At 36.5% G+C, this 22,890-nt stretch overlaps 1 protein-coding gene across 2 annotated transcripts in view; it reads left to right on the top strand.

Annotated features, from left to right (window-relative positions):
- Positions 1 to 2,095: 2,095 nt before the first annotated feature.
- The window catches only part of LOC120416352 (sorting nexin-8-like), a 31,188-nt gene continuing 10,393 nt past the window's right edge, over positions 2,096 to 22,890 (top strand). For both annotated transcript variants that reach the window (XM_039578085.2, XM_039578084.2), the window contains exons 1-2: positions 2,096 to 3,013; positions 21,059 to 21,156. In XM_039578085.2, coding sequence (XP_039434019.1) covers positions 2,614 to 3,013; positions 21,059 to 21,156 — 498 coding nt within the window. In that variant the 5' untranslated portion in view covers positions 2,096 to 2,613. The remainder of the gene's footprint in view (positions 3,014 to 21,058; positions 21,157 to 22,890) is intronic.

The raw sequence follows: 22,890 nt of genomic DNA, 5'->3' as shown, positions 1-22,890 counted from the left end.
TGAAGATTTTTTCTAGCACAATTTTGTATATTTAAATACGACGAGGGCTGAAAAAACAAGTTTTGCATCTACACAGAAAAAAAAACAATTCTCGTAATCGTGAATTAAGTTCACGAATGTGAGAACCACGAACGGATTTATTCATGAGTATGGTGCATTTGCACTATAAACGTGAGTATATTACTTTGTGGTTCTGGCATTTGTGAGTTTAATTCACGATTTCGAGAATTGATTTTTTTAGTGTAGTTGCATGATTTTTTTGCATATCCGAAAAATACGATACACAAACAAGTCAAATATCCATGTGTTTTGTCAATTCAACTTTTCAGCATCCATTGCAGCCCTTGTATCGAAAAGTGTTAATTTTAGATTTTGTTATTTTTGGTAGCGAAAAGTAGGCCGTTTCGTCGTTCAAGAATGACAGGAACAGTATAATTCACGACGGAATTGCAAAATAGTAGTTATGCAACAAGTTGCAAAAAGAGGATTTTTTCAGCACGAGTCGTACATTTATCCAACGAGGTTCACCGAGTTGGATAAATACGAAGAATGCTGAAAAATCAAGTTTTGCAACGAGTTCCATACAACATTTTTTGCAATTCCAAAAAACACACACTGAGTGAAATTTTAAAGCAAATTTTTATGTATTTTGTCAATAAATCGTTTAAATCAAAAAAATGTTGAAAAGTGTTACTTTTCGAAACAAGTGCTGAAAAGTAGAACTTTTCAGCATTTATTTTGAAAAGTGTTGCTATTCAATTCTGTTATTTTTGGTACAGAAAAGTATGCTATTTCGTCGTTCAAGAATGGCAGGAAAAGTGAGTACACAGCTAAAAAAGTAGTAATCCAGCTGCGTGTAAAAGGCCTGGGTGTAAAATAAATGTTGCATTATTTTATGCAATTTTATGTGATTTTACACCCTGAAATATGTAGCCCATCAGTATGGGAAACCTACTTGACCGAAATGTCAAGCTCATATATACGTTTATCCTTCCCATTTTTCATCGGTCTGATGGCCGAGCGGGCTAAGGCGCCAGTCCTTACTATTGGTGCTGAGTTTGAATCCCGTCGGTGGTAACTTTTTTCATGTTTGCAAAAATTGTACATGCAGTGTGTAATATTAAGTGTTTATTTTGACGAAGGTGATGTGCATGCTTTTGCATGCGATTTTACCATCGGATTTTTTGCTGTGAGTTTCACGACGGAATTACAAAAAGTTTTTTTAGTACTGTTATTACACAGTAATGAAATGATTGTAATTTTACAACCGGAAATGGTGACAGTTTTTCTGTCGAAAAAAATGTGTAATTTTGCATCAGGAACTTGAAAAATTTCCATCAGTTTCTGTTGAATTTCACTTTTTTACACATTATCTTAGTGACAAGAAAACACATTAGTTTCATAACGTCATTGAAAAAAATGTCTTTTCCTACCAAAAAATAAAATTCCGCACATTTTTTTTACGGCCGAATTAAGACCAATATTTTGTCATATTTCTAAGATCTGATGATATCGCAACTAACATGACTAGTGTGTGCTAATAGAAAGATTTTGTAGACGACAACTTCTAGCTATTTATTTTATTTAAGATGTTTTTATAAGGTAATATATTCAAATTAAACAATATTTTTGACAAAGAAAGCGCTTGCAGTTTCACCAGGTTATTGGCTCAATCTTCAAGGGCCTTCTTTCATTTTTTTTAAAGTCAATGCATTTTTCTGAAAAGTCAACCCAACATTTTAGCGTCCCATGGGAGTCTGCAGTCTAGTGATGTCGCAATTAGTCGTAAAGTCGCCAAGTGGAGGAGCGATTTTTTTTTTGAAAATTTGTCTTCAGTTAAGTTTTTTGTCTACTTAATTTTTTTTATACTTATTCTCAGTTTGGAAATTTTACTGGAGACGCCTCAACGTCCTGAAAAACATGATCAAAATTGTACACCTTTTAAAACTTATTTAAAATATTACGACCGTAAACAACAGCGAACGCGAGAGAAAGAGAACGCAAACTTCTCGCAAACAGCATGAACCGAATTCTCTCGCGCTCGCAAAACACACCTGCCTTGGCGCGTTCACAGCGCTCTCCATTGATGCGCGAGACGTCGTGCTGTTCACACGCGCGCTTGTAAAACGAATCTTTTGTGTGCGTCGCGACGCTCCGAGGCGTGTGGGTTTTTTTCTTCTTGTTTTTGGAAGACAAATTTGTGATTTTTAGTGTTTGAAGGAGTTGAAAGTTTTGTTGCTTTTGAAGGAAAAGTTCTAATTTACGAAAATTGAAAGTGCGTGTTTTCTCAATCGTAATTGTGCAGTAATTGTCTCGACAAGCGCTTTATCACGAAACCTTGGGGGAGGGTTGCACTTTGCAAGGTGATTAGTTTGAGGTATTACTTTTAAACAGAGTTTCACACAGCTGCTAAACCGAGAAGTTTATTGTGTTTATGCAGTATCGAATGCATCAAAGTACGAATCTTGCATACTGAAATCAGTGTCTGAGGAAGCAAGTTGAAGCAGAAAAAAGAGGAAAAAAGGAACAAAATATCGATCGCTTCCTGGTTCAATGTGTGCCTAGTCCTTCTTCCTCGTGGTGACAAGGATAAACAAAAGTGACCTCAAAAAAATGTCCATCCTCGTGGAATCATCTCCGGTTGCCATGGGCATGACGTCACGGGACCGAACCTCCCTAGCCGGTGCCAGCCCCAGCAAGCAGCAGCGCCTGGACGACGAAACGTGCCATCTGGACACGAACCTAAACCTTCCCTCCTACCCAGACCTGTCCCGGTCTCCCTCGATGGGGGAAACCTTCGTGTCCGCCGATGGACCACTTTCGTCCTCCGAAGAAGGCGACGATTCCAGCGACGACGACGAGGACGTACTCCGGACACGGGACCCGGTGCGGTCACCGTCGTTGAATTCGGCCACGGCCATGCCGATGGAGGGACGGTCGGAAATTCGGCCGATGTCACCTGGGGAGGGACCGTCCGGCTCGACGTCGATTTCGGTTTCGATGGGCTCGAATGGTGAGTCTGAGTGGCTACTCGAGGATGATTGATTCGGGCTTTGTTGTGCGGGGCAAATTTAGAGACTCGGTGCGAAAATTGATAAGAGTTATCAGCCTTTATTATGGAGGTTTGCTATTAAATCGTCGTGTGTGGATTGCCAGGTGATAGCACCTATCGGACCAACGCACAGACTTTTGGGATTGAGCTTTGAGCGATTTGATTGCTTTTTGGGCACAGTAGGGAAATGTTTAAATTTTAAGAGTTGAAATTCATCGGGACTGGCAACACCAGCCAGCAACAGTCAACTGTTCGGAGCTCCTCAAACTTTTCGATTTTTTCGCCGTAATTAACAGTGTTTACCCGCGAGTTTGCTGCTCCAGCATGCCAAGGGCCGGCCGTGGCCGTGGCAGTTCGAGTGCGGCCTCGAAAAACCCGCGAAGTTCATCTACCGGCAGAGTGCAGAAAGGTAAACATACCAACGCCGCATCGACCGCCATCGCGCACGGGAGCGTGCCCGGTGACGTCACCGATCCTTCTTTTTTACACGTGTCATACCGTCCACGTGAGTCCCCAGTACGGACGAGACAATCGACCCGGGCATCCGGAAGTACTTCCGACCAGCAGCAGCAGCAGCAGTCCACCAGCACTACGACAACAACCACTTCCAACGTTCCCACCAGCAACGAATTTGAGATGCTGAGTGGAGAAGAAAACAACACCGCCAGTGACAGCAGCAGTGCTGGCGACGACGATGACGATGATGAACTTGCGCGCAAGCAAGGAAAGCAGAAAAAGTGTAACTCTCCGAAGGAACGACGACCACCTCCAATTTTTGTTTTGGATACGTTGGCGGACGATGTTGACGAGTTGCTTGAGGGACTCCAATATTGTCTCAAAATTAGCAAAACTTCTGTGCAAGTGATTACGCATAAAAAACAGAATTTCGACTTGGTAGTGAAGAAGTTGAAGTTGCGAAACTTCAAATTCTTCACATTTGACCCAGCAGAGAAGGTCCCAGTGAAGATCGTCCTTCAGGGATATCCGGACCGCCCGATCTCCGACCTGGAAGAACACCTGTCGGGCGTCAAGGTTAAGCCTCGAGAGGTTAAGGTGCTCTCGAAATCGACAACGGTGACAGGTACGTACACATTGTACCTCCTGTACTTCGATCGTGGGTCGGTCAAAATCCAGGACCTACGGCAGATCAAAGCACTGGACGGCTTCTTCGTGACGTGGCGATTCTACACGAAGAATCCGACCGACGCAGCGCAATGCCACCGCTGTCAAAAATTCGGACACGGTTCAAGAAACTGTAATCTTCCGCCCCGGTGCGTTAAGTGCGGTGAGACCCACTTCACCGAAAGGTGCAATCTTCCGCGGAAAGACCAGCTGGGGGAAAACGCCCAGCAGCACAAAGCGCGCGTCAAGTGCGCGAACTGTGGTGGAAACCACACGGCGAATTTCCGTGGCTGTGCCGCGCGGAAAAAGTACCTCGAGGAGCAGGACAAGAAGAAGAAAGCGCCAGCGTCCCGCCAACCTCCAAAGACTTCGAGCACGAACGCTGCAGCAGCTGGCGGCGGAGCGGTTCCATCGACCAACCCAGCGTTCCCTCCCGGTTGGGGAGGTTCGTACGCTAGAGTAGCCGCTTCTGGGAGCGGTACTTCACCGGGACAAGCAGACGTTACCGGAGATGATCTCTTCACGCTTCCCGAGTTTTTCGCTCTTGCTGGAGAGATGCTCACGCGCTTTCGTGCCTGCCGGAACAAGGCAGAACAATTCCAAGCTCTGAGTGAGCTTATGATGAAGTATATCTACAACGGATAAGCTGCCTTGTGCAGCGAAGTTTTTCGACGTCAAAAGACAAAACAAACTGTGATCTAGTTTTAAGCTTTTCTATCTCTATCCTTTTCCTTAGCAAATTTAGAAGGTTTTTTTAAAATAATTTTTCCTTCTGTTGGCAAATCCATTGTTAGAATATCCAATTACATCAAAATGAACTATAGTACAAATCATAGTTGAAAGGTACTCCAAAACTCTATTAGGATATAAGAATTACGAAATTGCGAATTGATTATTTACTAATAAAAACTAATTGAATTGAATTGAATTGAAAGAGTTGAAATTTGAATATTTGTTGCATTTTTTTTTGTTTCCAAATACTAGGAAAATTCGAAGAGTTTTTTTTCGGACAGTAATAAATTATTTTTCAAGCACTTTTTTTACTATTTATGTCCTAAACAGTTTATTTGCCAAAATTTTTAAATTTTTGAAAAATTTAAAATTTATTGTCGCTGAAAATGTTCAAAAACTTCTATATTTGAATTCCAGTCTTGAGTGTTGTGAATATTTCTAAAAATGTTGTTATTCACTTTATTTCAGGGCATTTTTGATTTAATTTTAATAATATATTTGTTCAAAAGGGTAGGCGTCAAATCACCGTCAATTGGGTCCCCTTCTTGACAGAAAAGGTCCTAATTGACAGTTCGTTCCAAGGGGATCATAGTTGATCCATCGAAGAAATGTTGTCTTGTCAACTTATTTTTGCGCATTTAAAAAATTCTGATAACATTTTTTTTTGTTTTAATGCAAAAAAATAAGTTCACAAGACAACACTTTTTCGATGGATCAACTATGGTCCCCTTGAAATGAGCTGTCAAGAAGGGCCGCGAAGTTATTTTTAAAAATTTATTTAAAAATCAATTTTAAATCCTTTGCGGTCGCCGGTCGTACAAAGGGACACTGTACTCAGAAAAATAAGGGGTTAAGACAGGGGTGCTCAATGCTTTTGAATGGCGGGCCAACTTTGAACCTCACATGAGCTTGCGGGCCATATGAGAAAAAAATGTGTTTTTTTTTTATTTCAGTCCATAAAGCTAAAAAAAACAAAATATTAGAAAACAAAATAAAAATAAACAGATTTGTACAAAAAAGCCTCAAATCAATTGGTTAAATTTTATTAAAATCAGAAAATCAAAAAAAAAATATCAACATAAATATTATTCATCTGCTTTTCATTGCCACTTTCGTGCCTCAACTATCTTGATTTCCCAAATATAAGGAAAGTTTCAAAATTGTATTTAAATAGATTTGTTTTATTTATTTTTAAATATATTTAAGAAGGGGTGTCACAAACTTCGTAAAAGTGTGTAAACTCTTTTTTTTTTAATTATGTGCAATCTTAATGATAAATAGTTGCTTAAGGATTTTTCAAAATTTATTCCTCCAATTTTAATACAATTTCAATGAATATTTGATGAAAATTTTGACATAATTTACTCTTTTTAATCACATTTAAACGTGTTACGACAGATAGTTACGATAAGATAGATTTTTAACAAAATGTTTGTTTCATATAATAAGGATCAAAGCATAGCTTTTCCATACTTTGATTCCGATTATACATTTAGTTTTATATTAACAAAATCTAAAAAGGTTCGCAGAATAAGCATAAACTTAACCTTAATTTCTGAGAATTGTTATATCACTTGAAGATGCGTTAAAGGGCCATTTTACATGATCATTCAAAATGGGTCCGCGGGCCACAAAAATGACGTCGCGGGCCACGTTTGGCCTGCGGGCCATACTTTGGTCACCCCTGGGTTAAGAAATCACAAAATTTAATGTCACAGAAAATTTATAAAATCCACTTAAAAATGATTTTCAATCTCTCTTCAAAAAGCTAAAAATTTTGCCATGCCCAAAGCGGACTGCAAAATTTTGTGAGTTTTAAACACCGAGTTGATTTACGGGTGCAACGATATCGTGAGATGGGATGGACCCAAACGGCTAAAATTTGAAGTGAAGACCTCCAAGACATATCCCGTGTGCATGACAGAGCCCGTTTTTTTATTTTGCTTTCTTTTCAATACATAAAATAAAAAAACGGGCAATTTTTGATAAGATAATCAAAAAAATATTTGAATCTTTTTTAAAAATTAACTTTTTGAAAATTAACCTTCGTCATGCACACTGGAGCCTTCACCAACATTTTGTGCCGATTTGGTCAAAGCAGTGTTGAGATATCGTGGCACCCGTTTTTTAAAACTGCTAACTTAAAATAGCTATATCTCGGCAATGATACAACCAAATGTGTTCAAATTTGTTTTGTTAATAGATGAAAATGTTTATTGAAATACCCTGTAAGGCCGATGCAAATATTTAAAAAAGTTTTTGTCCCTCGGCCCTGGCCGAGGTCAAGTGGGGGGCAAAAAAATAAAAAAAATATAAAAATTTAAATAACAAGCCATAGTCTTCACACTTAAATGAAAAAAGTGTTTTAAAATGCATTTTACACTAGATCAGTTGTTTTGCAATCATTAGTTTTCGAAAAATCTAAGATCTGACAAAATCAAAAATTGTATCGAAAAAAAAAAAGATTTTGCATCGAAAATTTTCAAAAAACCTGAAGATTTTTTAATAAACCCAAACATGCTAAAAATGATTTTAAACGCAGGAGAATGTATTTTAATTTGATTTCAGCTGGTTGCACTTGAATTTTTATTGAAATTTTGAAGTTTATTGTAAAAATATTTTTTTTGCCCCCTGATTTTTCGGGCCAATTTTGAAGGGGGGGGGGGGGGTGACAAAAACTTTTAAAAATATTTGTACCAGCCTAAACAGATTTAAAAAATAATTAAATGTGTTCTCATACCACCCTCTGAAATTTTTGGCCAATTCACATATATGTAACCCTTAAGCTATATCGTTGTGATAATATCACAAATTTGAGTTTAATTTTAGGACCTAATTCAAAATACGAAGCATTATTAAATTTGTTCTTGAGGATCAAATTGCAATTTCACATATTTGATGCTAATAAATTAATGCCAAATTTGTCAAAATTGACCCACGGTGTATTTTTTCAAAAACTTTAGGAAAAAAAACTGGCATTTCCCAACATTTTGAGAGTGGAATCGACATATGGGTCATTCCATCTGAAGCGGAACAGCATTTGAAAATTACCATCTCCGATTCTGCTCAAATTTGACAGAGCTGTTGAGACTATCAAAACATGCAAAAATCCCGAATTTCATCCAAATCGGACCACCCCCTCCATTTTTGTACCCTCCCAAAAAATCGACTTTTTGGCGATTTTTGAGCAAAACCCCTATCTTCAAACGACGATATCTCAAGAACTACAAATCTAAGAGGGTCGGTCATAGACTCAATTTTGAAGGAAATTGGACGTAGAATCCATTTCTGTGATCAAAATTTAGATTTAAATATTTTTTCTACCTGTATTGCGCAATTGAAAACTTTAAATGGCCGTATCTCAAAACAGCCCTGTTTATTTTTCAAATTTGACCTCACCATCGTATTCCTCGTCCGATTTTACATAAGAATCACTTATCGACAGAAAGGAATATGTTTCATTCAAGAGATATCGAATTTTAAAGTTTTGAGTATTTGAGATTACCTAAATTAGCTACACTCGCCGCATCTGCTAGAAGCACTCAGTCGTGCTGATCAATAATTACTACCTGCCGTTCTGTAAGATGAATTAATTTTATAATTTTATACGATTTTGAGATAATCAATACCTTGAACAATCTATTTTTTGTTTAAGGAATATTTATTGGGTTACTTTTAATGCACTGTTTTTCCTGATCACAGTGTCATTGAACCATATTGAGTGAAATTTGAACTTTTAATATTTATTTACAAATGCTACAACGTTTATACAATATATGTTTAAAAAAATTATCATTTTTCTATTATTTTTTTCCTAATTCCTCATTCCTACCCACTTTATCAAATTATTTCTTTTATTTAGCTTCTTTTATTTGAAGCGAGAACAAATGCACAGCTAAAAAAGTAGTAATCCACCCTGAAATATGTAGCCCATCAGTATGGGAAACCTACTTGACCGAAATGTCAAGGTCATATATGCGTTTATTCCTTCAGCTTCCCATCGGTTGATGGCCGAGTGGGCTAAGGCGCCAGCCCTTACTGTTGGTGCTGGGAATCCCGCCGGTTGCAACGTTTTTTTTGTGTTTGCAAAAATTGTACATGCAGCGTGTAATATTAAGTGTTTATGTTGACGAAGGTGATGTGCATGTTTTTGCATGCGATTTTACCATCGGATTTTTTGCTGTGTGTAGAGCTGGCTGTAGTAGATGGAATAATTCTCATGGGTTCTAGAACTTTTGCCATGTACGGTAGCGAAATAGTGCCATTCAGCAATAATCGTCTTCCAAGATTTCGAAATGATTGACAAAAAAAAAGATAATTGTTCGGACGATGTCGAAATCAACACCACTTGATTTGATCTTAATCAGATAATAAATCCGATTAATCTTTGTGATTTTCTTGCATTTTTCAGTTTTATACTTTCCAGAAATTCTCTTGCTTAATCAAGCTTCACGAGAGTTTTATTCATGTTGATTCATAATTCTTAACACGATAATGTATCGTACACCTTTTCTAAAGTGTTACTTACATGATCAATTGCTATTTCCTGCTAGCTCTGCGAGAATTCCAATCTGCCCTGTATTGCGTGTCGTTCTTGCTCTGACCTGTGGGCTAGCACACAAGTTCACAGTATACTTTTTTTTTAATTTAAGATTATACAGCAGTTTCCTACAGTGGTGTACATTCAATTTTTTCCTAATTTGCTAATGATTATTTGGGATGAAATCTTATTTCAATAAATAACCAGGTAGCAGTTATTGATCAACGCGCCCGAGATGCGGCAAATGAAGCAAATACAGGTAATCTCAAATACTCAAAACTTTAAAATTCGATATCTCTGGAACGAAACATATTCCTTTCTGTCGATAAGTGATTCTTATGTAAAATCGGACGGGGAATACGATGGTGAGTTCAAATTTGAAAAATAAACAGGGCTGTTTTGAGATACGGCCATTTAAAGTTTTCATTTGCGCAATACAGGTAGAACAAATATTTTAATCTAAATTTTGATCACGGAAATGGATTCTACGTCCAATTTCTTTCAAAATTGAGTCTAAGACCGACCCTCTAAGATTTGTGGTTCTTGAGTTATCGTCGTTTGAAAATAGGGGTTTCGCTCAAAAATCGCCAAAAAGTCGATTTTTTGGGAGGGTACAAAAATGGAGGAGGTGGTCCGATTTGGATGAAATTCGGGATTTTTGCATGTTTTGATAGTCTCAACAGCTCTGCCAAATTTGAGCAGAATCGGAGATGGTAATTTTCAAATTTGCATTTTTTCTTGCACACTTCAGGTGGAATGACCCCCATATGTCGTTGGAAACCTAAACTCTAAATAGCATTTTTGGTAATATTTGAACACCACTTAAAAGTTTTCAAACTCATGTTTTCAGTTTTCCAGCTTTCTTTGAATTACTTCAAAAGTAAAGTTGAATGATTTTCTAATCGAAATTCAACAAAAAAAAAAAAAACTAACTTAATCCACCTATGTGGTTGGTGCCTTCCTCACTTTTTTCCAAAAATGGGTTTGGACACAAATTTCGTCTAATTTCGTTAAGTTTCAGTATACAAAAAATACACATATTACTCAAGGGCTCATAAGTGGCATCTTAGGAGGTCATAGCTTGAGGCAGGGTCTTCAGGTCTTCAATATTTTAGACTCGTTGGTGAGGTCTTTCGATTACCTAACCAACGATGGGTCGGATGATGGATCCGGACATTGTTTACATACATTTAAGTGAGATCCGGCTACAAAAAAGTACATAAATATCACTAAAGTGGTCAGAACTCGAGACAGGGTTGCCAGATCTTCAATGTTTTAGACTCGTTGGTGAGGTCTTTCGATTACCTAACCAACGCTGGGTCGGATGATGGATCCGGACATTGTTTACATACATTTAAGTGAGATCCGGCTACAAAAAAGTACATAAATATCACTAAAGTGGTCAGAACTCGAGACAGAGTTGCCAGATCTTCAATGTTTTAGACTCGTTGGAAAGGTCTTTCGATTACCTAATCAACGATGGGTTGGATGATGGATCCGGACATTGTTTACATACATTTAAGTGAGATCCGGCTACAAAAAAGTACATAAATATCACTAAAGTGGTCAGAACTCGAGACAGGGTTGCCAGATCTTCAATGTTTTAGACTCGTTGGAAAGGTCTTTCGATTACCTAACCAACGAGGGGTCGGATGATGGATCCGGACATTGTTTACATACATTTACGTGAGATCCGGCTACAAAAAAGTACATAAATATCACTAAAGTGGTCAGAACTCAAGACAGGGTTGCCAGATCTTCAATGTTTTAGACTCGTTGGAAAGGTCTTTCGATTACCTAACCAACGATGGGTCGGATGATGGATCCGGACATTGTTTACATACATTTAAGTGAGATCCGGCTACAAAAAAGTACATAAATATCACTAAAGTGGTCAGAACTCAAGACAGGGTTGCCAGATCTTCAATGTTTTAGACTCGTTGGAAAGGTCTTTCGATTACCTAACCAACGATGGGTCGGATGATGGATCCGGACATTGTTTACATACATTTAAGTGAGATCCGGCTACAAAAAAGTACATAAATATCACTAAAGTGGTCAGAACTCGAGACAGGGTTGCCAGATCTTCAATGTTTTAGACTCGTTGGAAAGGTCTTTCGATTACCTAACCAACGCTGGGTCGGATGATGGATCCGGACATTGTTTACATACATTTAAGTGAGATCCGGCTACAAAAAAGTACATAAATATCACTAAAGTGGTCAGAACTCGAGACAGGGTTGCCAGATCTTCAATGTTTTAGACTCGTTGGAAAGGTCTTTCGATTACCTAACCAACGCTGGGTCGGATGATGGATCCGGACATTGTTTACATACATTTAAGTGAGATCCGGCTACAAAAAAGTACATAAATATCACTAAAGTGGTCAGAACTCGAGACAGGGTTGCCAGATCTTCAATGTTTTAGACTCGTTGGAAAGGTCTTTCGATTACCTAACCAACGATGGGTTGGATGATGGATCCGGACATTGTTTACATACATTTAAGTGAGATCCGGCTACAAAAAAGTACATAAATATCACTAAAGTGGTCAGAACTCAAGACAGGGTTGCCAGATCTTCAATGTTTTAGACTCGTTGGAAAGGTCTTTCGATTACCTAACCAACGATTGGTTGGATGATGGATCCGGACATTGTTTACATACATTTAAGTGAGATCCGGCTACAAAAAAGTACATAAATATCACTAAAGTGGTCAGAACTCGAGACAGGGTTGCCAGATCTTCAATGTTTTAGACTCGTTGGAAAGGTCTTTCGATTACCTAACCAACGATGGGTTGGATGATGGATCCGGACATTGTTTACATACATTTAAGTGAGATCCGGCTACAAAAAAGTACATAAATATCACTAAAGTGGTCAGAACTCGAGACAGGGTTGCCAGATCTTCAATGTTTTGGACTCGTTGGAAAGGTCTTTAAATTACCTATTCAACGATGTATATAATGATGATGTTTGGTTCAGTTTACTGCCATTTATTCAACTTCCAAAAATATGCGAAAACACATTTTTATACATAACTTTTGAACTACTTATCGAAACTTCAAACAATTCAATAGCATCGTATGGGACCCTAAACCAAGTCGAATGCAACTGGTTTGGTCAAAATCGGTTCAGCCAGTGCTGAGAAAACTGCGTGACATTATTGGTCACATACACACACACATACACACACATACACACACACATACACACACACATACACACACACATACACACACACATACACACAGACATTTGTTCAGTTTTCGATTCTGAGTCGATATGTATACATCATGGTGGGTTTTCGAGCTTTAAATAAAAAGTTCAATTTTAGAGCAGGATTATAGCCTTACCTCAGTGAGGAAGGCAAAACTGAACAGCCCATGAGATTTTGGTCCTATAGGGGACATCTGAGCCTATCATCTTGGACTGAAGACGGGTTGGGTAAGACAGTTTACATAAAATGTATATTTTTTAATTGAGTATTTTTTTTTTTGTTTGTAAATGTTTGCTCGGGAAAACCCTTAGGTCCAATAAGTAAAAGCTATTTTATTTAAGATTTAAATCAAATTCATTTAATTTAGAAATAAAATGCGTGTTCAAAAAATTCATATATGTTTATAAAACTTTTTCAATAATATTCATCCTTCTTACATTTAAAATTATTCGATGTTGAAATTCTTATTTAAATGAAACTGTTTTCCCTTTTCCCGCCCGTGTGGATCAATCGGACCGCGCACTGGACTCACAATTCAGAGGTCGCCGGTTCGAATCCCGCGGCGGGCGCTCTAAAATTCTTTGTGTAAATATGGGTATTCGGCGCCGTCGTTCCGTGCCATACTTTCATACACTTAGGAGCCCAGGGCGGCGAAGTCCTTGTAGATAAAAAGGAAGACACTAGTGGTTGGTACTAGCAATGGTGGCCGACAGCTATAAAGTCAACTTCGTTTTTCGTTTTCCCTTTTCAGTAAAATATTAAGAGTTTCTGTAATATGTATTATTATGAGAATAATTTGACCTTCCAGGCGAGTCTAAAATATCTTATGGTTTCGTACTAAGAGCCTACACGGAGAAAAAAGAGTTCTCAAAATCGTGCGTTCATGAAAATGGGAACCACGAACAAAGTGATCAAATTCCATGGTACGTTTTTGAAAATCACGATTTTGGGAACTCTTTTTTCTCAGTGTAATTTGATGACAGATTTCAATTATTTGCGCATATTTAGTGTGAACCATTTTTGATGAACAGTGAGGAAGGCACCAACCCCAATGGTGAATTAATTTAGTTTTTTTATCAGTCTTCGATAAAATCAAACCTTGGTTGTTGCTTATTGCCACTCCGACTAAGCGCAGTTTAATGTTTACTGATTTGATTACCACCGGTGCAAATTAAATTCGTCCCCGTCGTTCGTTTGTGCCGTTTGTGCCAAAAAAGTGGGCGATAACGTTTAAACAGCTAAATCTGAGAAGTAGATTCCCGAGATTCCCTGTCGGCGGCACACTTTTCAGCACACTTCTGCCGGTGGAATCGTAAAAAGACTTCTATTACAGTTTTTTTTAATTACCTTCTTTCCAGGGAATGTTTGATTGTTCTTCATAAAGCTTTTTGGCAAAGCCTGGAAATTGTCCCGACATAATTTTTGATGAGAATTATCCCTAAGCAAATCGTGCAGAAATTGCAAAAGTCTGATCTTACGTATACCATGTCGAGAAACTATTTTATTGCAATCTCATCTTAACTGATAAGAACTGTCTTGTTTCTAAAATGGCACGTTGGTCATTAGCTCGTTTTTTTTATGACATTAAACTGAAAATATGAAATCTTAATATTATTTAAAAATCTTGAAATACATTTAAAGCTTAGAAACAAGATGGAATTGTTGAAAAAAAAGTAAATATATTTTTTTTATTTTAATGATTCAAGGGATAACAGCAAACACACTCCATGCAACGTCATACCATTGAGGGCTGTGTTTGCCTAACTGCTGCCTATATCCGTCTGTTGAAAACTTGCACAAAGCTAGCAGCTTGAACTTGCTCTACATTGCTGATAACGAAACGTTCGTCGTTAAAGTGATGCAGAGTGACATTTTTATACGCATACGGCTAAATTAAAAAAAAGTATTTATTGGTTTTCAGATGATTTTTTTGAGAAATCATATTTTGCCCAAAAAATTAGATCAAGTTCAAAGCCTCTTAATCTGGAAACTAATAAAATGTAATAATAAACACTGAAGTGTGGGCAGTTCAACGGCTTATCTTATCACCTTGCAGCGCACGACAACGTCGAAGACGATTGGTCCGGCTTAAGATAAATATGCGAATTGTTGCTCGATTTGGTGTGGAATTTCAAGATAATGGTTTGATATTGTGTTCATGTTCAGCTAGGTCATGAGCCTCAAAATAATTATATTTACGTTAGATTCACCGAGATTTATAATTAATATTGAATTAAACAATTGTAGCAAATCAGGTATTGTTTATGACAGTTATTTATTCAGAAGAACATCAATTTCCAATAACAGCTCACGAAAAATCCCAGAACGCGAAATTTAAATTTCATACGTGCTTGCCTTACTGGAACACTTAGAGCCAAATTAGGAAACAATATGGTGATGGTCTTGCTAGGTATCTCGCGTTCAACGCGTACGTAAATTCAATTCATGATCAATATATTCATCGTGAAACAGGCAAGGGGAGAGGAGCGTTATTAGTATGCTAGTCGCAACCTTCAAGAGACTAATTTACCGCAACTTCAGGTGCACCGCTACTGATTGGGCAGCATGCCACCAATGGGATTTGTACAGTTTCAGTACGCGCTATAGGGTAAGTGCACCAAGCATACTTTAGGTTGACTCACCCTACATTTTCGAGACTTTATGACACAAAATTAGCATTTTTGAATAAATTAAGGACGGCGTCACCTTTCCCATCGTAATACAAAATTGAGGCAATTAAATTGCGACAAAATTTCGTTGGTCCTTAAAATTATTTTTGGCGCCAAAACAGAACGTTAAAGTCAACCTGCTCGAAAAACCGGTATCAACACCTTCAGCTCTAATAACAGTTGCACGTCTTAGCGAGACTCAGCCTTCAAAGCAATTTGTAGACCTTACACCATGCACTATTGAACTACCACCGGCACAACACTTGAGCCGGGCAAGAAACCACCAGTAATGTGGAGTAATTAAAATGCAGCCAAACAGGTTTGCGGGTTTTTACCGATTTACCTAACCAATTGACAATATCTCGAGGAGGGTTCCACAGGTGTTAATAGAAGCACTATAGGCGAGATTTGTAAACCACAATATTCTCTTCAGATGATTTGAGGCTTCATATATTCGTCCACAAACAAAAAACCAACGTCATTGACATGATTGACGTTAGAAGGTTGCCGACGAGTGATTTTCGTGTTAGGCCCAAGACAAATTAATGGTCTGAACTACAGCATCTAGCATCGCCGTTTGAATTATGAACGACCTAGGTATAATGATTGAATATTAGAATTTTAAGCCGTGCTAGGATAGCAAAAAGCACAGTCATGATTGTCGAAAACAGCGTTGGAAATTTATTACAGACTTTACAATAGTTTTAGCATGATTTGTAGTCGCTCAGATTCAAATACTCTGCGTCTCCATAATGAATCGATTTCTTATTAAATTACAGTATCAAAGTGGATTTTTTTGCAAAACGGCAATATTTACGAGATTTTTTTTAATGAAAATGAAATGTTTTGGTTGTGAAAAACTTACAAGGCGATTACAATAATATTTTTAATCAAATTGACTTTGAAAATCTTGCAAATTGGTTGTTGCCGAGATTGAACATTGCAAAGAATTGGAACTGAGAAAATTTAAATATTTCAAGTGTTTTTCAATCATCCTTAATTTTTCATCTGACAATATCTCCGCAACTTTTGGCAAGATTAAAAAACGAAATCTTTGGGAAATTTTAAAAACGCTTGAATAAGAATATTCTTAAAATTCCAAAACCAAGCTTAACCTTTTCAAAGGGCAAAAATATAAATAACACTTTAAAATTTAAATTTTTAAAATTATTAATCTAAACCAGGCCTGTCCAACGTCCGGCCCGTGAAGCCATTTCATCCGGCCCGCGACGGCTTTCTAAAATATTTCTATGACCGGCCCTTAAGGCTGTTCATGAACTATTACATAAATTAAATTATTGTCTGAATTAAAAAAATAAGCTTGAGATCAAATTTTAACATATTGCAAGAACATTCTTCATGTTTGAATTTAATTCTTATAATTTTTATATTGATATTATTAAACTGAAAAAAATGTGCAGGAAAACAAAAATATCCATTTCGTAAAATTGTTAAATTTATGAAAAAACTTCGATTGTTATCTTAAAATTTACAAAAAAAGACTAAATGTTATTTCTTTCAGTTTTGACTGTTTTAACTTCAATTTGATGTTTTTTTTCTATTTTCTTTTTTTATAAATAATTGAGCAAAACTAATGTATTTTTCCAAAACAACTTTTTAGTGATACATCTTTTTTAAAAAAGCTTAAAAATCAAATTATTCCTACTGAAAATAGATCGCTGGAATTTTTTTTGAAAATATTGAAAAATGTATCAAAAACTTCAAAAACTTGCAATGATCATTGAAATTTTAATGTTTTTTTTTAATAAAGAAATATATCAAGGTATTTAATTGCAATCGTCAAAAACAATATCTATACAATTTTAAACAAGCAAAAATTAAAATAAGTCAAATAAACAAATTTTTGAATGTTGTTTGTTTTTCATTTTTAAAATCAAGATATATGAATCATATTTGCAACACTAGTTCTTTTATGTATTTGCTTTAAAAAAACTCAATCATAAGAAAATTGAAAAAAATGTGTTTACTTTTTCAACTTTTATCAAATATTAATTCCGGCCCGCCACTGCTTCAGAAAAATCAGATCTGGCCCGCAGGGCCAAAAGGTTGGGCACCCCTGATCTAACCTATACTACAAAGTCCCTTCCCTTACAGATTTTCTAATGTTGACGTAATAGGGTAGCTTCTTAGGAAGCCATCCATAAACCACGTTGACCTTTTTTCAAAGTTACAGTTTTTTTTGAATCTTAAAATTAATAATTTTATAAGAATTTAAAATTCGATTAAAAATAAAAAAAATACAATTATTGTACAAGTTTGTTTTTTTTTTCATAAAAATTTGAATGTTAGGCTTTAATTATTTTATTTTCACCTGATTTGGGGAAATTTAAACCACTTGAAATACAATTTGATAGGCCTTCACGTTCAATCAAATTTCAATCAAATTTAAATCTCACTCTTGACAAAGTTTCCACACAATTACAAACCACATTTCTGGAAAAAACGAACTTTTCTCCATACAATTTTTTTTTCTCAGGAATCTCATACAAACTTCAACTCTCAACAGCGACTCTTGAACCTTAACCGATTTGACTCAAAATTGGCATAGATGCTTAATTTGGCATAAGAAATCAGCGATAAATTCGATTTTCTTAAGGTCTATTTTCTGCGTAGTAATTTGGATGAAAGTTTTGTATGGGAATATATTAATTTTGTAAAAAAAATGTGACCTCATTACTGAATCTGAACCAAACCCAACAAAGTAATTGATTTCGGGAAGTTTTCTTCAAGAACTTTATAATTGCGAAAAAGTTCAATCATTAGCTCTAAGGTGACAGGCTCTAAAACATTATGCGTAGGGGAGCTGGGGGTAAGACGGACACCCAACTGTTTTAATAAGTTTATATACTAATGAATATTACTGAAATTTTTAAGCAATACTGTTCCTCGTGCATGTTGTTTGAAATAGTATAAAAATAGCTCAAAATAAACAAATAATTTTTGAACTTTAAACTGGATGTAATTTTCATGAATTACAACTTTAGATTTTTTGTTAAATAACAATTTGTTTTACTGTCTTCAAATGTTTTTTCCCTCGGAAAAGTTAAAAAAATGCGATGAGCTATATGCAAAAAATGTTTCAAAAAATAATTTATTTGGAGGCAGACGGCCAACTATTCCGGGGGGCTACCCGAAATTTATAAATTTTATTTGATATAGGTTATATTTTTGACGGGTTTCTGACTATTAAGACATATTTCTAGAGTTTTTTTAAAAAGGTCCTGTAAACATATGAAACACAATAGCTTATAGGACCTTTTCAAAAAAAGAAAACACTAGATTTGTAGATAAGGAAAAGCATTTTCAATAAAACTATCCATTTTTAATCAAAATGCTGTTAACTACCGTTTCGACAACATTCTTTACTGTGATATAGCAAAACTTATTGAAAAGTATGAAATCCTATCAAACTTCTCATAAAAATCGCTAATTTAATATTGTTTACATAATTTTGATTTACTTATTCTAATCGAAATATACAAACTAATTATTTTGCATCAAATTGTGTTTGTTTGTAGTAAAAATTCACAGTTTTTCATAAAATGTGGTCGCAATAATATGAAATTCACTGAGCCAAAAAAATAAATTTTTAAACTGCATTTTTTTTCTATTTGAAACTTGATTTTTTCAACCAAAATAGTTATGATGTTCAGAGAAGTCTGTTCATGGTTATGGTTGGTATTTGGGTGGATTTAGCAAAGTTTTTGAGTTAATTTATTTTAATTTCAATTATTTTTTTTAAAATTGCTGAAAAGTATTGAAAATTGTTTTTTTAGACCAACTAATTTATGTCATTTCTATAATGGACTACTAGTAGAACAATATGTGCATAATTTGTGATCAAAATAATCTGTTGTGTAAATTTTATGAGACTTCTCCCATAGAGTGGCCGTCTTACCCCTATCTCCCCTAACTTAAAATTGTTACCATTTGAAGAAATTCCTGAACTCGGATTTAGGAAAATGAACGCTTAATTCGACATCACAGATACGATAAATGTGTTTTTATGTTAAACTGTGAGATGATAAAATTCAAACAAACCCCCAAGGTAATTATTTTTATTTTTAATTATTTATAACAAGCTTCAAAATTAGCGTATAGTTTGTCCGATGCTTACCAAACAACATTGAATGAACCCACCAATTAGCCCGAATTCGAGAAACATGCAAACAAGTAATTTGTCTGATGATGACGAGTAAAATCTCGAATTTGTCCATGGATTCAACTCTACCATGATTATAGGGACAAGACAGGGTTTTTTTTTCTCAATTTTGAGCATGAGATGAAAGACTACAAAAAAACAGATTGATGAAAAACCAGCGGCCTCGTCGCAATGTAGCCTTTGATCTGTTCTGAATTCATAAAAATTAAAAATATTGAACTTAAAAATGGTGTCCCTATTGAACCTTGAGTTGACGGGGGCAAATAAAATCTTCTAAAATGCTTATCTCATCAATCACACCCATTTAACTACAACGGTTTAGCAACTTGCAATCAAATCTTGATAATCACGTTTGCACTCTGTGTACTTAACCCGATACTAATTCAGTAAATCAAACCATGCCAAATGCCTGATTTCACGTTTCGTTTTGTTTACGCCCATTTCCACCGTTTAAGCCCGTTTAGGTGCATTTACTCTATACTTTATGAGGTTGAAATGTTCACACAATTGATGCCACAGAGTTGTAACTCTCACAACTCGTCGTCGGGTCCAAGAACCGCTCTTTCCTTGACTAGATCGCTTGTGACGAAGTTGTCCTCAGTTCAGTTACCTTTTATCACTTGGTCCGATCGGCCATGCTGGATGCTGGACGGCAGGGATGGTATTTTCTCATTTCCTCGCCGATGGCCGAGGGCTTTTAGATATCGTCCCTCGCTCAAATCATCAAATTTTCGGCGTTCTCCCAAAACTGCATCAAGAGAGCGAAGCGAAAACGACGCCGATGAAATAGCGAGCAACGAACATACCGATGCGTAAGACGGAAAAAAATCTCTCACACAGCCAGTCCCCTCGCTCAAAAAGCAAGAGAAAGAGCAATCGTGAAATTCTCTCGCCCGTAAGCCCTGTAGAAATGAGTTCATTTGTGTGCGTGAGCTCCAGTGTATGTATACAGCAATTTCGTGTGCGTGTCTCTCCGGTTGGAACGATAGTTCCATCGGAGCCAGCGAGAGAGTATTTCTCGTCGATGTGATGGGCTTTCGATATTCGCGACAGCAAGCCGACCATCACTCGGCTGCGAAAGAGAAGAGAAGTTTTAAGAGACGAGGAACGTACCGAAATATGCATCAATGATAGTGCGATGGTGATGGTTTACCTACCCTGCTGGACGGACACTCGTCGTCTTTGTCGTCGTTGGATACAAACAGATTACAATTACTCGCGGTGGTACCCTTTTCTTACGCGGTCGAGGCCGGTTTCGTGCTCGTGTCGTTAATCCTATTATTCGGGATAGCTTGCGTTCCCGAACCAGTTTTCTTTGATGATCTAGCGAATTAGCGGGGCCGTTTAGCGTCGTTTGTGTGTTTATTTACTGTTTGGGTACAAAACCGAACCAAGAGGACAGTTTTGGTTCAGATCGGGGAAGAAAGCAGTTCACTTTCTCGGTTCAGTCCTTAAAAAATGATGGAAAATTGTTAGTTTGAAACATGTTTTTTTTAAATACAAAAGTTTTAATTAGGTATATCTTTCATTTATTACTTTCAGGTGACGAATCGGGTGAGAGAAGCCTCAGCGAGCCCAGTATATTGGTCACAATCGTTCCGGAAAAGAAGGGGATCTTTCTGAAGCACTCCGAGTATGAGGTAAGTTACAGTTGTATGTCTCACTAGGATGTAACAAAAATGATTTTGTGTTGGCATTCAGGTTTGTTTTGTTGGCCGTAATGAACCCAACACCCAAATGTGAGCTTTACTGGTTGTAACTGGAGCTGGCGGTCCGACCTTGAACTTTTAATGGAATTTAAACCGTAAAAGAACGATTTTAAGGGACTGTGGCCATTAATGCCTATAATTTCAAAATCCCTGGCGTGTGGGCCAGATCCATGTGCAAGTTTTGGTATAAATAACAGTAAGGTTTTGAGCAATCTTGAGCTCGGTACAGGCCTTTTATAGTTTGGCTTTTTTTTTTAGTCTGGAACCTTGCCAAGCATTTTGTAAAATATTTTCAAAGGCATTATACAAATATTAGGGTGATTTACACATTTTTTCTGATATAAAATATGTACCCCTTCTCAGATGTAATTGTAATTGATGTAATTGATATGCCAACATTTGGCAGTAGTAGTCTGTAATGATGCATTAAGCATTTTGTGATACTTTTCGTCTAATTCTTTTCCTGAATATATTTTTTTTACCTGCGTATGATAAGATAGAGCTTAGGGTTTGACGAAATAAATCATTTTTCATCATCTTTTCAAACCTTAATACAATACTGGAAGCTGTGATACAAACATGCTATCGAAATAGAAACCTTGCTGTTTTGTATTTGGGTTAATTTGAGATGTTTTTGCCTTCCTCACCTGAGGCAAGGCTATAAAATCACTCGAAAAATGAACTTCTTAAATACGGCTCCTAGATATACCTTCACGCATACCTATCGACTCAGAATCAAATTCTGAACAAATGTCTGTGGGGATGTGTGTAGACATGATTTTTTTTTCCACACGATTATCTCAGAACTGGCTGAGCCGATTTTGGCCGGATCCGCCTTATTCTGTTCGTTTTGGGGTCCCCTAAGACCCTATTAAATTTTATTCTGTTTAGTGAAGTACTTATACATGAAAAAGTTTTTTTGTAGCTACAAAAAAGGGAGATTTTTGCATAACCTAAAAGGCCGGGTATTTTTGATTACGCGCGAGATTGCGTAGGGATTTTGGTCTGACCACGCGAGGGATTGGCAGCCACACCCCCTTGTATGCGTATCGCTCGGTTGCCACATTGCTTAAGCAGTGTCTGCGTCTCTTCTGGAAAACTTCTGTATTAATTATGTTGCTGCATCATTTTGTCTCGACAAAGATTTACACGAACTTTCTACTGAAATATATAACTTATGAGACTTTTCTCCTTTATTTTGGAGAGTTGGTAATAAAAGAATTGAAAATTGCTGTTCAAGTAAAATCAATAAATATAAAAAAATAAATGAAAAAAAAAATTAAAAAAACTCTTAAATTAATTTGTAAATACAACCTAAAATACAACATGAATGCGAGGAAGGCACCAACCACCTTAAGGTGGATCAAGTAACGTTTTTTGTACTTAATTTGTTTTTATTCATTTATCAGAAAAATTCCTACAATTTTACTTTGATCGAATTTCAACCAATATTTACAAAATCAGCCGATTTCGACAATTTTTATTTTTTCATTTTTTTGATTTTTCTCAAACTTTGTGGGGGCCTTCCCTATGACCAAATAAGCTATTTTGTGTCATTAGTTCACCCATACAAGTCTTCATACAATTTTGGCAGCTCTCCATACAAAAATGGTACGTACATATTCAAACAGCTGTAACTTTTGAGTGAATTTGATCAATTTGGTG

Source organism: Culex pipiens, chromosome 2 (genome assembly GCF_016801865.2).
Source record: "Culex pipiens pallens isolate TS chromosome 2, TS_CPP_V2, whole genome shotgun sequence".
NCBI lineage: Eukaryota > Metazoa > Arthropoda > Insecta > Diptera > Culicidae > Culex > Culex pipiens.
Note: the sequence above shows the minus strand (reverse complement) of the source record. Positions and strands in the feature narration are given on the sequence as shown.